This window comes from Bacillus rossius, chromosome 3 (assembly GCF_032445375.1).
Source record: "Bacillus rossius redtenbacheri isolate Brsri chromosome 3, Brsri_v3, whole genome shotgun sequence".
NCBI lineage: Eukaryota > Metazoa > Arthropoda > Insecta > Phasmatodea > Bacillidae > Bacillus > Bacillus rossius.
The window spans coordinates 20,798,234-20,812,456 of record NC_086332.1 but is presented as its reverse complement, the minus strand read 5'-3'; the positions used below and the strand labels follow the sequence as shown (position 1 = coordinate 20,812,456).

General features: G+C 37.9%; 1 protein-coding gene across 3 annotated transcripts in view; it reads right to left on the bottom strand.

Annotated features, from left to right (window-relative positions):
- Positions 1 to 308: 308 nt before the first annotated feature.
- The window catches only part of LOC134530324 (UDP-glycosyltransferase UGT5-like), a 32,124-nt gene continuing 18,209 nt past the window's right edge, over positions 309 to 14,223 (bottom strand). For 2 of the 3 annotated variants that reach the window (XM_063365053.1, XM_063365054.1), the window contains exons 3-6: positions 6,238 to 6,827; positions 3,803 to 4,025; positions 1,853 to 2,072; positions 309 to 713 (exon numbers count right to left, since the gene is read on the bottom strand). In XM_063365053.1, coding sequence (XP_063221123.1) covers positions 428 to 713; positions 1,853 to 2,072; positions 3,803 to 4,025; positions 6,238 to 6,827 — 1,319 coding nt within the window. In that variant the 3' untranslated portion in view covers positions 309 to 427. Of the gene's footprint in view, positions 2,073 to 3,802; positions 4,026 to 6,237; positions 6,828 to 14,223 lie in introns of all 3 variants that reach the window. The other variant, XM_063365055.1, reaches the window with a different exon arrangement.

Below are 14,223 nucleotides of genomic sequence, written 5' to 3'. Positions count from 1 at the left end.
AAATAAATTTTAAGCTTTAAAATTATTACTCATAAATGAACACTAGACTTTTGTTAATGAAGTTATTGTTATTTAAATACGTAATCAGATTTTTAGCAAAGAATACAAAATAATAAACATAAAATAAATTATTTACTTATAATTATAATGGTAACTTACTGTATATATTAGCGTTTTTTTTGTTGGAAACATTATAAAAATCAATAAAACTAATTAACAAATATATATTATAAAATACATTATATATATATAGATGCAATTGGAATTTATATATAAAAAACAATCAACACACCACTTCTCTCTTCTTCTTTTGATCTTTTTTATTTTATAGTTCTGTTATGATAAATTTAACTTATATTAAGATAACAGTTCAAAAATTTCAAAAGTAAAACAAAAACTGATATAAGACTACAGTTTGAAGTCTTTATCACTTAATTTTCTTCTTAAGACTTACAGGCTTACTCCTTTTACTACCAAACAGTTTTCTGCATGAAAATATAACAATAGAAATAAATGTGAAAATAACAAGCAAAATGACAGCTACGACATCCAGAAGCAGGTACTGGTACCACGCGAGGTCTAAGGCAGCCGAACGTAGGTGTGGTGCCCCTTTGTGCCTAATAACATATTCTGTCCAAAACACAGCTTTGTCCTTCGAAGTCTGAGGTTGATCCCGGAATATTCTTGAAACCATTTTCGCTCTTTTCGCATAGCTGAAAAAAAAAATTGTATTACAAACACAAGCATGCTTCGACACTGAGACTGGAAGAATCTCGTGATTAACTCCAAGCTGGATAGTGGGTAACTTTCCAGCAGAGACAACATAACATAAAATATCCATACATTTAAATTTGATGCTGTGCAAGATATTTAATAAGGAGTTGACTTGCAATTCTAGTTAAAAACGCCAATAAACTTCATTTGGGAAATAAAAAGGTTTGGACCAATTTTTCCCCTTAATATATTTTTATTTTTTTAAGTGCTATACCGGCAATACTATCTATTTATATATTATTGTGTAACTACTGATGTCAACCGGGCCTGTGTCTTAGGAGCCTGGTCAGCGTCCGTCCCGTTTAGTGTACACTCAGCCAGTTCTCCACCGCCAACGACCGAGGTAAGACAGCCCTCCGTACCCAGGGGACTTCACCCTTCTTACTCTGATCCATAGTTCTACTTTGTCTGTAATCAATTATCAATCACTTTCGCGTTATCCCCGAGACTTGACTCGGTCGATGGACTGTTTTATTATCTTTCTCAGCTCTTAACGAGACTCTTTTTTTATCACATACTACGTAATTGTTTTGCGCGGGCATTTGCGTGGGTCTCACTACCCTGAATCGATTGAGTCTCCTGGGCCTTTAAACTGTATCATCTCGAAGCCGTGTATGGGAGCGCGTGAATACATTAAATACCTTAAGTATGAAAAAGCGTTTCTTCTTTTCTTTTACCGACCACGTGGTGACCTATCCACTGTGAGCAGGCGTGTGGGACGCCTTGGGAGCCCACGATTCATAAAGTATAAGCGTGCCCGACGCTGAGAGCGGGCCAGGTCTGAGCGAATTACGTGTAGCAACTGAGGGTCGAATCTTGCCTCACACGGGTGACGTCACGCTCTGAGGCGGGTCTCAGCCGGGTCCACGTGTCCTCCCACTATCTCTCATCACCTTAAAGACCCTCTGAAAACCCTTATCACGACACTTCAAATAGAACAATATTATTTATGATAAATATAATATATAGACACTATATTTTGGTTGTCAGTAATATATGTAACCATGCTTTAATGAAATTAAACAGCAGTGAAACCATAATTGAAAGCTACAATTTTATTTTAATTTACTGCACTCACCGTGGATTATTCAGAGCTTCATTTAGAGCCCATTCCACGGATGTATCCGTAATGTTGGACATCTCCAGAATGAGACCATAACCCAGCCTAACGGTGTTCCTCATATTGAGTCTTTGGTCACCAAGAATGGGAATTCCCAACAGAGTCTTTCCATGATACACAGCTTCCTGATTGCTCAGGAGACCACCGTGAGTGATGAAGAGCTTCGTGTTAGGGTGAGCTGAAACAGCATGTGTTTGCAGATGAGCATTGCGTTCTGCAGTAAAACAAAAACAAAGTGTCGAAGCACTGGGTAAAATTGAAGCAGTGCATCATACAATGACTTCTCTTAGAAGGCAAACCCATTGACATATCTCAGAGGATGAGAAGGAGAATGAAGGAAGAAGCAGCAAATAAGGATGCTGTCTGCCCGGGCACACATACGGTGTGCAGAGCTTCTGTAAAAACGAAGTTATTTCAAAACTACTCAAGATATACAAGTGGGGCCTGTTTACAAAAAGCATTTAAGAATTCGCCGAGTGCCGAAACGTTCTTTTGATTTTGGATTAAGTTATTAAATTGTGTTTTTAAGGCCATCACAAAATTTCACAGTTTTCCTGTAACGAAGAGAAGACTACGCGCCAGTTCAGAGCCTTGCGCTTAGAGGCTATACCGCGCTAGAAATACCAGTGAACGTCACAATTATCATTCCGTCACACTAACACACATACATCCCGACCAGATAGTACCCGTAAAATAGTTGAAGACACTATGCTGAAGTACAATTACTTGTTGCCTCGGTGGTATTCAGGGGTGAGCATTTCCGGTTATAGCCCTGGTGTTGTGGGTTTGAGTCCTTCCTTGGGCATTAGTTTTTTTTTAGATTATGTAGTTCACAAGCGATCCTCTATGAAGCCCTCAGATACAAGGCAGAGAAATGGTTAAGATTTTGACAGCTAAGTAGAATGAAATAAATTTTTTTTGTTGTTGTCATTTTTTAAATTCTTTTTCATTGGTACTGCACCAAAACGTAAAACATGCAGATAATTATGCAAAATACATAAATATATATTTCATTTTGTGATAGCCATGCCACTTAAAATGTGTACAAGTTAAACCGGTTTAATGTAAGTATAAAATAATGACCTGGAATGAAATAAACAACCTAAGGGATGTATGCAGAATTTCATGTCGATGAAGGAAGGAAAGCGGGGAGGGGGTCGGAACCATCTTGCCTACTGCTAGTTTTCAATTTAAAAATTATTTTGTTGTTGTTGAGAATGATATATATTAATAGATTTTTTAAAATGATTTCCGAGGGGCTATACCCCTCCCCATTTCCCCTTTGTTACCCCTGCGTAAGGCTTAGGGCGAGAATAACTTACTATTTTTATTTGCTATATTATTAATTTGTAACGTATTTAGTGTTACACAAATGTTGTGGCATTAGATAGAAAGTAAAATAGTATTATGAGACAAAACAAACAGCTTTGCTATTTTGAATACACAGTGTGTGAACGTGGAAATTAAAATAATTCACGTAGAAATATTAGAGTAGTATTTCGAATATATAACTTTACTTCTTCAAACCAAGCACTAAGTTATTCGTGCTGTTACTTCAAAACCTTGCAAAGAAAAATGTTTACTTTGAAGGCGGAGATATTTGGGAAGTATGATAAAATGTCCTTTTTTATAATTATTAGTTTGAAAAAATAAAAAAAGTCTTAATATTTTGTGATTTCAGTACAAAGCCATTATTCAATAACGTTAAATATATAAATGATTTTATTACATAGAACTACAGCCAAAGGGAAACTATTTAAACTCATAAACTATATTCCAGGCTGTAAACACGTATTAAGAGAGTTTCAGATTAATACCAGAACAAAGTTTATAATCAAATAGCATAACTCAGAAAATAATTTCAAACTAATTACATAAAAAACCCTGTCTTGGAACAAAATTACTTACCTAAAATATCATTTTGTGGAAACCAATTTTTAATGACAACATTACTTGGCTGCCCTGGCAAATTGTTGACCTCAAATTTCCATAGCACTTTCTGCTTCAGTTTACCAAATGCCTTTAAGAAGGATTCTTGTATGTGTTTAGGAAAATCTGCACTCTTAAGAAAGGACCCCATGCTGAAGTATATCACACCTTCGCTGGCATTGTCCAGAAATGCTTGTAGGTCCTGAAATCATACAGTTGTTAAGAGATGTCTACAGCGAAACAAACCTACAAACAATTTTAAAACCCAGGCATAAATTTTAAAAAAGAAAAACAAAAGTTTCAAACTTAGTTGGATAAAATATATGTGCCTTGAGGGGATGTTAATGGGCCGTGTATTTTAAAATACGCCATGGCCAATTCCTTCCCCAGTTTTGTCCGATTGTAATGACGTTGCTGCTGACAGTTAAAAAACCCAAAAAAGTTAAGAAAATGTCATATTTATATGGACACAATAAACTCAATTTTAACAGACCTCATTAAACAAGATATTACGTTGCTTGTGCTGATATGTGGCCACATGATATTAAATATAATAAATACTTTAAAGACATAAACATTATGTGCATGCACTTCCGTGTGCATTTCCATTGTTTCATTCTTTATGTTTTGAAAGCATCCTACAAACACAGTACTCCATGGACCAATTTTCAAATAATTAGAAGTGGGATTACACATGTTATCAGGAAGCAGTGTGAAGTATTTTTATATTAATTATTAAGTGCATTTTTAGTAAACATTTAATCTGTGTCAGTAATTACTACGTGTGTTGTGCTGTATGTACCACTACGTAGCTTTTATTTTGGATTGTTGTTTATTGCAATTGTTACGTTAGGCGCTCAGCCGCTAAATCTGCTCCAATCCAAGCAAGCCATCGGTACGCCGGCGCCGGTGTATAAACGCCAGATCCCGTTTATTCGGTGAGTTCCTCGTGCCTCCACGGACAGAACCTGCGACACTCAGCGGTGTATTTGGGTGCCAATTTGGATTATGTGAACTTAGAAATTTTAAAGATATAGTGCTTTTGTTGTAGGCCTAGGCCCATGCATCATCTTATAGACTAACATTCAATACATGATAGGCTGGGCTGCGTTATTAGGACTGTGCTTGTGTGTGAATGTGACGCAACTATAGTCGTAAGTATGTCACTACACCGGCCGTCCTACTGATGTGCCTTATGCTGACAGCGGTTTCCACCACGGCGCACCGCAGGTAACTATTTTTTGTTACGCCATGGAGGTCATATACAACAGAAATGCAACCATCTAATTTTCGCTAATGATGATCTGTGTCCAATTCTCATTTTGTAAACAAACTATTGTTCTTCAACATTGTGAATATCAGTCTAGTATGGCCCAGTCTTGCCAACTACTAGGTTACTGAATGCTAGCAAAATTTATATAAAAAACTATAACCCGGAGAAAATATTTTTACATGAAGATTATAGTTTTGTGATGATATTGTATTTGTGAGAGTGTCTGACTTAACTTCCAGTTTTTAATTTGCACTCTTCTGGCACAGACTACTTATCCTTGTTTTATTGAATGACTGAACTATAGTGTTTTGTTTACAGTATAAACAACCTTGTTTACACTATTAGCTGTTCACTATCCAATGTTATTGTTTCGTCAGTCATATATTTTGCAAGCCACCCTGATATCTTTGGTATTTGTGTACGTTGGAAAAGTATAATTCTGTTCCATATGAAAATCTATTTAAAAAATCAGTATTTTGTTCATTAAGCTATACGCAAGTTTGCGTTGTTTAGTTTATTATTATTGCTATTGCAGTACTTGTGTTTTACGTGGCTAAATGTGTTGACTGCTGGATCAGAATCCAGTACGCTGCCAATACTACAACACAAACAACAGTTTACACAATACTACCACGACTGCATTGTGCAACACAGCACCCACAATACAGCGGAATATATTACGGATTGGCAGGATGCATACGCAACCATATATAACATAAAAAACACTACTCACTAAATACAAGCACTACACACATGATGACCGTACTGCCGACAATATATATTAAAAAAAGTTTAAGAAATTAGATTATTTCTATGGACACCATAAACTCAATTTTAACAGACGTCAGTGAAAGACATTACGCTGCAGTATATAAAAATTCAAACAGATACATATTTGTGGTGCTCAAGTTTTATTTTTCTGGTATGATTTGTCTCATACAAAACTATTATTTATAAGAAGTTAGCATACTTTACTTAAATGCTAGGCTTATTGAGAATATTAAAAAAAATACTATTAAATTATTCTAAAAGCATATATCCTCAAAGAAACTTAATCCACCATCTTCCAGAGTTATAAGTAAGGTATGCCGACCCATAGACCAGCAGCTATGTAGCTAGCCAAACGAATGTGTATACATACCTGTGGCAGCTGTTTTGGAGGCGATATATGAATTCCTCCAACTTGAATGTAATTTGGTAACACAGGCTGTAGGTAATTTATGCCTGGCAATGCATTCGCAAGGACGAGAGATGTTTTTGTATTTATTTCAGATAGGTGTGGCAGGTCAACAATTTCTTGCAAATATTTTCTCATCAAATAATCTTGTTTAGGAATGAAAATTAGATGATAATACAGTTCTGAGAACAGATTATGGAGAGTGTTGTGTACTCTCTCTGTGAATGTCATGTGATCACTATAGCCCGAGAATATGTTTGGAATGTATGCGTAGCAGCCAGGATTCCCAATGAAGTCATTCGTCCAAACAAAACCAACAGCAGAACTGAAGTAAATTAGTGGTGCATTAAATACATGGGCTATTCCAGCTAATGCTTCATTGCCGAAATCTTCTAATATGACAACATCAAACTGGTACTTCTTTGATTTTATTATTTCTTGTACTTTCTCGTTTTCAAACGTATATTTAGAAAGAACCTCCCCGAACGCAACAATTTGTAACACATTTGAAAAGGAGTTCATCTTGCCAAAATCAAATGTATTTATTTTCCCGACTGAAAAAAAAAAAAAATCAAAGAAATTAGAGTCATGATTGCAAAATTTTTCTTCACAAAGTGTACAAACAACATCAGCACTTTCAACATCGCATCTGAATATCTTAAATAAATTTAATATTTATAATTTACACTTTATTACACAAATTTTGTTTTCTAGGCAGCCTGTTAAATTATATTACGTTATGCCAATTGGGATGATGTCATCATAAGGCTGGTTTGACTGTCAACCTAAACAAGGTAGTTTTGTGCAAATCTTCCGTAAAGTATTTAGGCCATAGTAGTATGTATTGGTTCCTCCGGGCACAGGGTCCAGGGTGTGGTGTCTGTGGTGTTTTCCGCCATATTGGATTGTGACGTCACGGCGGCCATCTTGGATGGTTGTGACCTTGACCTTTGACCTTGACCTTGACCCCGGCGGCCATCTTGGATCCGCCATCTTGGATCCGCCATTTTGGATGATGTCATTGTGTGTTCTCGAAAATTCCGGCGATGTGTTTTCCACCATATTGGATGATGACGTCACCGTTGCAATTTTCGTTACGGCCGCCATCTTTAACTTTTTTATTTATTATCCGATTTTAATGAAATTTGTTTTAAAAATTATAAAAAAATTAAATAATAAAATTTTAATACATTATTTATAAAAATTGTACTTTTACGACACGGAGTTCGGAGTCCTCGGTTCGAACCCGACGAGTGCAAAAATAAATTAAAAATGGCGACCGATCCTTCCCCCTAGGCGACTGCAGGCAGACTGACTCCCACCACTTTTTTTCAAAGCATATATAACATCATCTAGTATGACGTCATGACCGCCATCTTGTCTGCGATGCTGGAAGCCATCATCATTGTATCGTCGGCTAGAGTGCGCTGACGCCATGTTAGTTTAATTCTTACCCGCTAGAATGCAGTAATCATTTATTACTAAGGTGTCCGCCATCTTGTCATTTGGCCGCCATCTTGAAAATCCGTAATTATTTAGCTAGAAATTCGGGAAAAATTCCAAAATTCATTAAATGAATCACTCATTAACTTACATATCGATTCGATCTGCTCCTGTTCTCGGTTCGATACCCGAACTATGCAATAATGTTTAATTTTATGTAAAAAATAATAATTGCAATAAACCATGTTCAACATATTTAAAGAGACTCTAAATCCTCTACTACCATCATCCTATCAGACATCAAGACCACCATATTGGAAATTCGTAATTTTAATGCTAGAGATTCGGGAAAAAGTTCAAAATTCATTAAATAAATTTGTTATCTATATACTGATTGATTAGATCGAATAAGGTCCTTGGTTCGATCCCTGGCCGATACAAAACAACTTTAATTCTAAAAAATACCACAAAAGCGACAGGTTTGAGAAAATAAAAACACCACAAGTTCTTTTAAAACAATTTATTACATAAATTCAATACACTACTACAAGTACAAAAAAAAAACACTGACAAATTACTAAAGCCTTTTGGATTCCTCGTTTCAAACAGTCTTCTTATTGTACGGACTAAGCCTTTTACATGACTTTAAATGTCTATCCGATCCGTTCATTACCGCAACCAGAGACGGACTGAAGTCCATATCACCAGGGTCTCACTTATATAGACTCATCAGTCGGTACAACACATGAGTCAAAACAAGAACCATGTTCATTATACGTCTCGGAGCATTTTTTATAATGAAGATGTAAGCTATCAAGACGTGAAATTAGTTTTTTGCACTTATTGCACTGAAATTGTATTCTTTTAACATTATTAGAACAACTGCTTCTTTCATGTCTGCGAGCATTTGAGGTGATAGTAAATGATGCGTCACAGTATTTGCACTGACGCAATGTACGCTCTTCATTAGTTGAAGAATCCATTGCTGACGATGAAACTTCGGATGATGGTGGTATCACGTCTGTTGAAATATCCTCCAATGTTGACATCGTCGTTGCACACGGGATCTGCTCCTTCTCCGTCGTAGCTGTCGTCAAGGTTCCCGTAGTCAATGGTACAACCTCCGAGTTCAACGTTAAAGACGGTAAAGATGCCATCGAGGTCTCAAGAACAGCTACTTGACACGACTTATGCACCAGAAGAAACAAACTAGGTGATCCTTACACCGCCGTCGTCAAAAACAAACTGAGCGTCCTGCTGTCTAGGACTCGCTTATATACATGCACCGTATGGAATAATACGCTAGTCAAATCAAGAACCATGTACAATAATACTAGAGTCAAATCCACAAAATAAAAAAGAGGATCATTTGATCAAAAAAAAATTCGATCTCTCCAATATACGCCAGGCTCCAAGAGCTACAATTCACGTCACCAGATCCATCTACATTTTGCTCCTATGCTTCAATTGACCATTAGCTGCAAGTGCTCCAACAGCTCCATCAGCTTCAACACGTAATGTACGCAATGTACGCGCAATACATGCAATTTACACGCAATAAATGTAATGATTACACAGTACACACAGGAAACGGAAGGTACACACAGTACACACAGGAAACGGAATGTACACACAGTACACACAGGAAACTAAACGGACACACAGTACACACAGGAAACGGAACGTACACACAGTACACACAGGAAAATGAACGTACACACAGTACACACAGGAAACTGAACGTACACACAGTACACACAGGAAACGGAACGTACACACAGTACACACAGGAAACGGAATGTACACACAGTACACACAGGAAACTAAACGGACACACAGTACACACAGGAAACGGAACGTACACACAGTACACACAGGAAAATGAACGTACATACAGTACACACAGGAAACTGAACGTACACACAGTACACACAGGAAACGGAACGTACACACAGTACACACAGGAAAATGAACGTACACACAGTACACACAGGAAACTGAACGTACACACAGTACACAAACAGGAAACGGAACGTACACACAGTACACACAGGAAACTAAACGTACACACAGTACACACACAGGAAACGGAACGTACACACAGGAAACGGAACGTACACACAGTACACACAGGAAACTGAACGGACACACAGTACACACAGGAAACGGAACGTACACACAGTACACACAGGAAAATGAACGTACACACAGTACACACAGGAAACTGAACGTACCCAAAGTACACAAACAGGAAACGGAACGTACACACAGTACACACAGGAAACTAAACGTACACACAGTACACACACAGTACACACACAGGAAACGGAACGTACACACAGGAAACGGAACGTACACACAGTACACACAGGAAACTGAACGTACACACAGTACACACAGGAAACGGAACGTACACACAGTACACACAGGAAACGGAACGTACACACAGTACACACACAGGAAACTGAACGTACACACAGTACACTCAGGAAACGGAACGTACACACAGTACACACAGGAAACTGAACGTACACACAGTGCACACAGAAAAACGGAACGTACACACAGTGCACACAGGAAACGGAACGTACACACAGTGCACACAGGAAACTGAACGTACACACAGTACACACAGGAAACGGAACGTACACACAGTGCACACAGGAAACTGAACGTACACACAGTAGGGGAAGGTCGGGCAGTACCGGACACCTTAGGTTTTCTTTTAATAAAAATATAACTTACTGCAAAAAATGAAATGTACATATGTCTCTGGAATTGTACTTTAATTATTTATAATGCCTAATAAAGAAAATGGGCCAAAACATTTAGAAATATTAGTATTTTACATTTGAACAAACAGTGGTATTTGGAAGTTTCAGTAAACTGGAGGGTTATATCGGACAGTCATTTCCCCTTCAGATTTTTACAAAATACCGCCTGTAAATAACATTTAGGTTTTCTTACAAACATCACACTTATAAAATACAGCATCCCCTTCAAGGTCAGCACAGTTTTCATGTGCCCATCCTTTACATATGGTACATTGTATCCAATCCTCACTGAAATTTTCACCGCAAATGATACAGTCAGTAGTCTCTTCGTTTGTTGCACATGGAACTTTTGGTTGGGGTGTTCTATGCATTGATGTTTTTCTGAGATGTTTCCCTTTTAGTTTCTTAGTGGTTTGCGACTTTTGATTCACATTCAACTTGCATCTTTTTGCTTCAAGCTCATTTTTGTATGGGCTAGATGTTAGAACTTCACTTCTGTCTCCCCGTCGTTTTCGTGAGGCCAACTTGGCAACTGCACTGCTAGGAAGTGGAGAAATTTGTTCTACTACAGTGAAGGCTGAAGTGTGCAGTACAGTGCTTTCAGAACCTTCCATTCTGGAGCATGATGGAGTTGACATTTGCTGTGTTGTTAGACCTACTGCTTGATCTGAAGTTGAAGGCTCTGGTGAACTCTGTCTTCGAACACACGGTGGAGATTCTTCTTGAACAGTGATTGGTAAGTCATTCAAACTAGTATGGAAATCCAAGTCTGTGAATATGCTACGGTTGAGTGGGTAAATTCCAGTGCACATGAATGCTGATTGAGCGAGTTCCATTCTGCAGACTTTTGCTAATGCATAGTTAACCAGTCCAGCTATGTCCTTGAGAGCAATTTTCAGCTTTGGATATTTTCGCATCCACAAAGAACATGCTTCATTGAAAGCATTCTTAAATGGCTTCATAACTACTCTGTCCAGTGGTTGCATTTTGTGAGTTGTATGAGGTGGTAAACTCAGGATATGGACGTGGTGGGAACGAGCAAACAGAATCACTTCTAAGTCCTTGTGACTTGAATGACCATCAACAATTAACAGTGTAGGGTTCTTTTCACTTGGCACAACTCGTTCAACAAATAATTTGAACCATTTTAGGAATCCATCTTTGGTTATCCAACCACTTTGTTGTCCGTCAAACACACTTCCAACAGGAGCATCTTTAGTGAGATCCTTATCGATGCGAACTCTGGGGAAAACAAAGAGTGGGGGAACAAACATGTCTCCAGAAGCATTGATGCATAAGAGAACAGTTACATTTCTTCCTCTTTCGCCTGATGTTAATTTCCCCACTTGTTTCTTTCCCTTTATTGTCATGACTTTCAGTTGATTGTTGTGAACACAGGATACCCCAGTTTCATCTGCATTAAAGATCCGCGATGGACTAAATGAATATTTGTCCATTAATTCAGTCAGCTTTTCATAAAACCGATCAACTTGTTCTTTATTAAACCCTGCAGCTCGCTGCAAACTTGTGGATTCTGCAGACCTTAGGCTCAAATCGGGGTGCCTCTTCATGAACTCATAATAGAAGTCTTTCCCAGCCCTCTCTTTTTGCTTATTGAAGCGATGATCAATATTTAGGTGTTCTGCCAAGTCAAAAGATAATTTAAGAAATTCATCTCGAGTTAATGGCATGAGTTGTCTATCTAAAGCTTTAACATGGTTGTATAACTGCTCCTCGTGTGCATCACTGAATGTATTACTGAAAGTACCCATGTGTGGTTTCATAATTGCCTCATTTCCCGAACCAAGTTTAATGAGTCGATCACCTAGTGTACTCTTCGGAACAGAAAATTGTTCACTTGCTTCTCTAATGCTCATTTCTTTATTTATAACATGCTCTACTGCTAATTTCATATCTTCTTCTTTCCACCTTCCCCTTCTTTTCTCCATTTTCTGCAAATAGAAAGAATACTTGAATCAGAATAGACGGGAAATTACTCTACCATTGTGTCCGATACCACCCGCAACCGTCCGATATAACCCTCCAGCAGGTTGTCCGATATTACCCGACGGACATGCCATCGAAATTACGTCATAAAATATTTAGTATTTGTCGCACACAGATGTTACACTGTATGGTAATATATAAATGGTTAGTACACAAGTTACTATACTTAAACTTATAAATATCTTACTTGTTATGTTGTAACAACCCGGCAAAGTTATCTTCGTGCAGAAGATCTTGGCCTAAAATCAATAAAACGTAGCACTACTCAACAAGCAGACAACGCACGAACTCATAATGGCGACACTGCGTGTCCTTCACAGAGACCTACGAGACAAACGACCGACTGGTGCTGCCCCTAGCGCGCACCTCTGGAAACTGGTACTGTCCGGTATCACCCGCTGTCCGGTATTACCCGACCTTCCCCTACACACAGGAAACGGAACGTACACACAGTACACACAGGAAACGTAATGATCACACATACAGTAGCGGAAACACACACAGGCTTAGTTGGAAATCAGAATACAAGAAATTAAAAACATTAAATTTTTACTTTCAATATTTTATTACCTCTCAACATTACACAAATACAAGTAAAAGAAGCCATTATTGTATGTAGCCAGCTTTCCTCAGTTCTTTGAGTATGAAGGATATTTCTTTGATGCACGGATAGTTTCCTGCACAAAGCGAGCCATGTAGAAGTCTTAGCCGGTCAACCAATATGTTTGGATCTTTCCATGATGTGTAATCAATCTCTTCTACCACCATCTTACTTGCTTGTTTATTATAAATACTTTTAATATCACAATCATCCCAGTGATCATAATAAGCATTATCAGATTTATTTATTATAACACGACGTTTCCATCGTTTCGGTCTCAGGACATCGCCACATTCTTCGATCTTGTCAGCTCTAGGTGCTTCATCACAGTCTATGACTTTGTCAACAGCCTCAGAGTCACTGTAACAATCACTGTAGAAGACATCCTCTTCACCCAGATTACCGTATGAATTCGCTATCGATGATGTCGAAGTGTCTTCATCGTCTTCATGCTTCCTTTTTAGGAGTCCATCATTTTTACAAAGAATGGAGGATCTACTGAATATAGGCTTGAATGTATTCTCACTTTTCACGGTGTTGATACTTCCATTAGTTTCAGTCTTCCCGAAGCCATTAGCATCCTTCAATTTATGTTCTTCCTCACGATCGGGTGAGCTAATACCATCACGCTCAGGACAAGGAAAATTATTGTCATAATGCAGATCACTCTTCTTTAGTCTAGTGGATCCATCGGTGTCCTCTATGCCGTAAGTAGTCTTGACTTTACATGTTCTACCATGTCTTTTTAAGCTGTCAATTCGTGTTAACAACCTGCTACAACGATTACAGCTTAACATGTTGCGTAGTGAGTTTCTAGCACAATCATTCTTCTCATGACGTCTAGCATTCATGCTCATGACAAAATCCTTGCCACAGTATCTACAGCGGCTTCCTTCCGATTCAGCTATAGATAACAAACCACGATCCATGGTAGCTTCTGTGACTAATGTTAGATACAAACTGTCAGTTTTCTCCAATTGGAACCATTTATTAAATAGAGTTTTTGAAATATTTAATCAGCGAGAGTTAAGTTATCTAATGCAAAGCAAATTTGTAAATAGTTCCGGCTGTCGTCAACAGATGGCGCCACGTGTTGCTTGCAGGTAAATAATATATATTTCATTA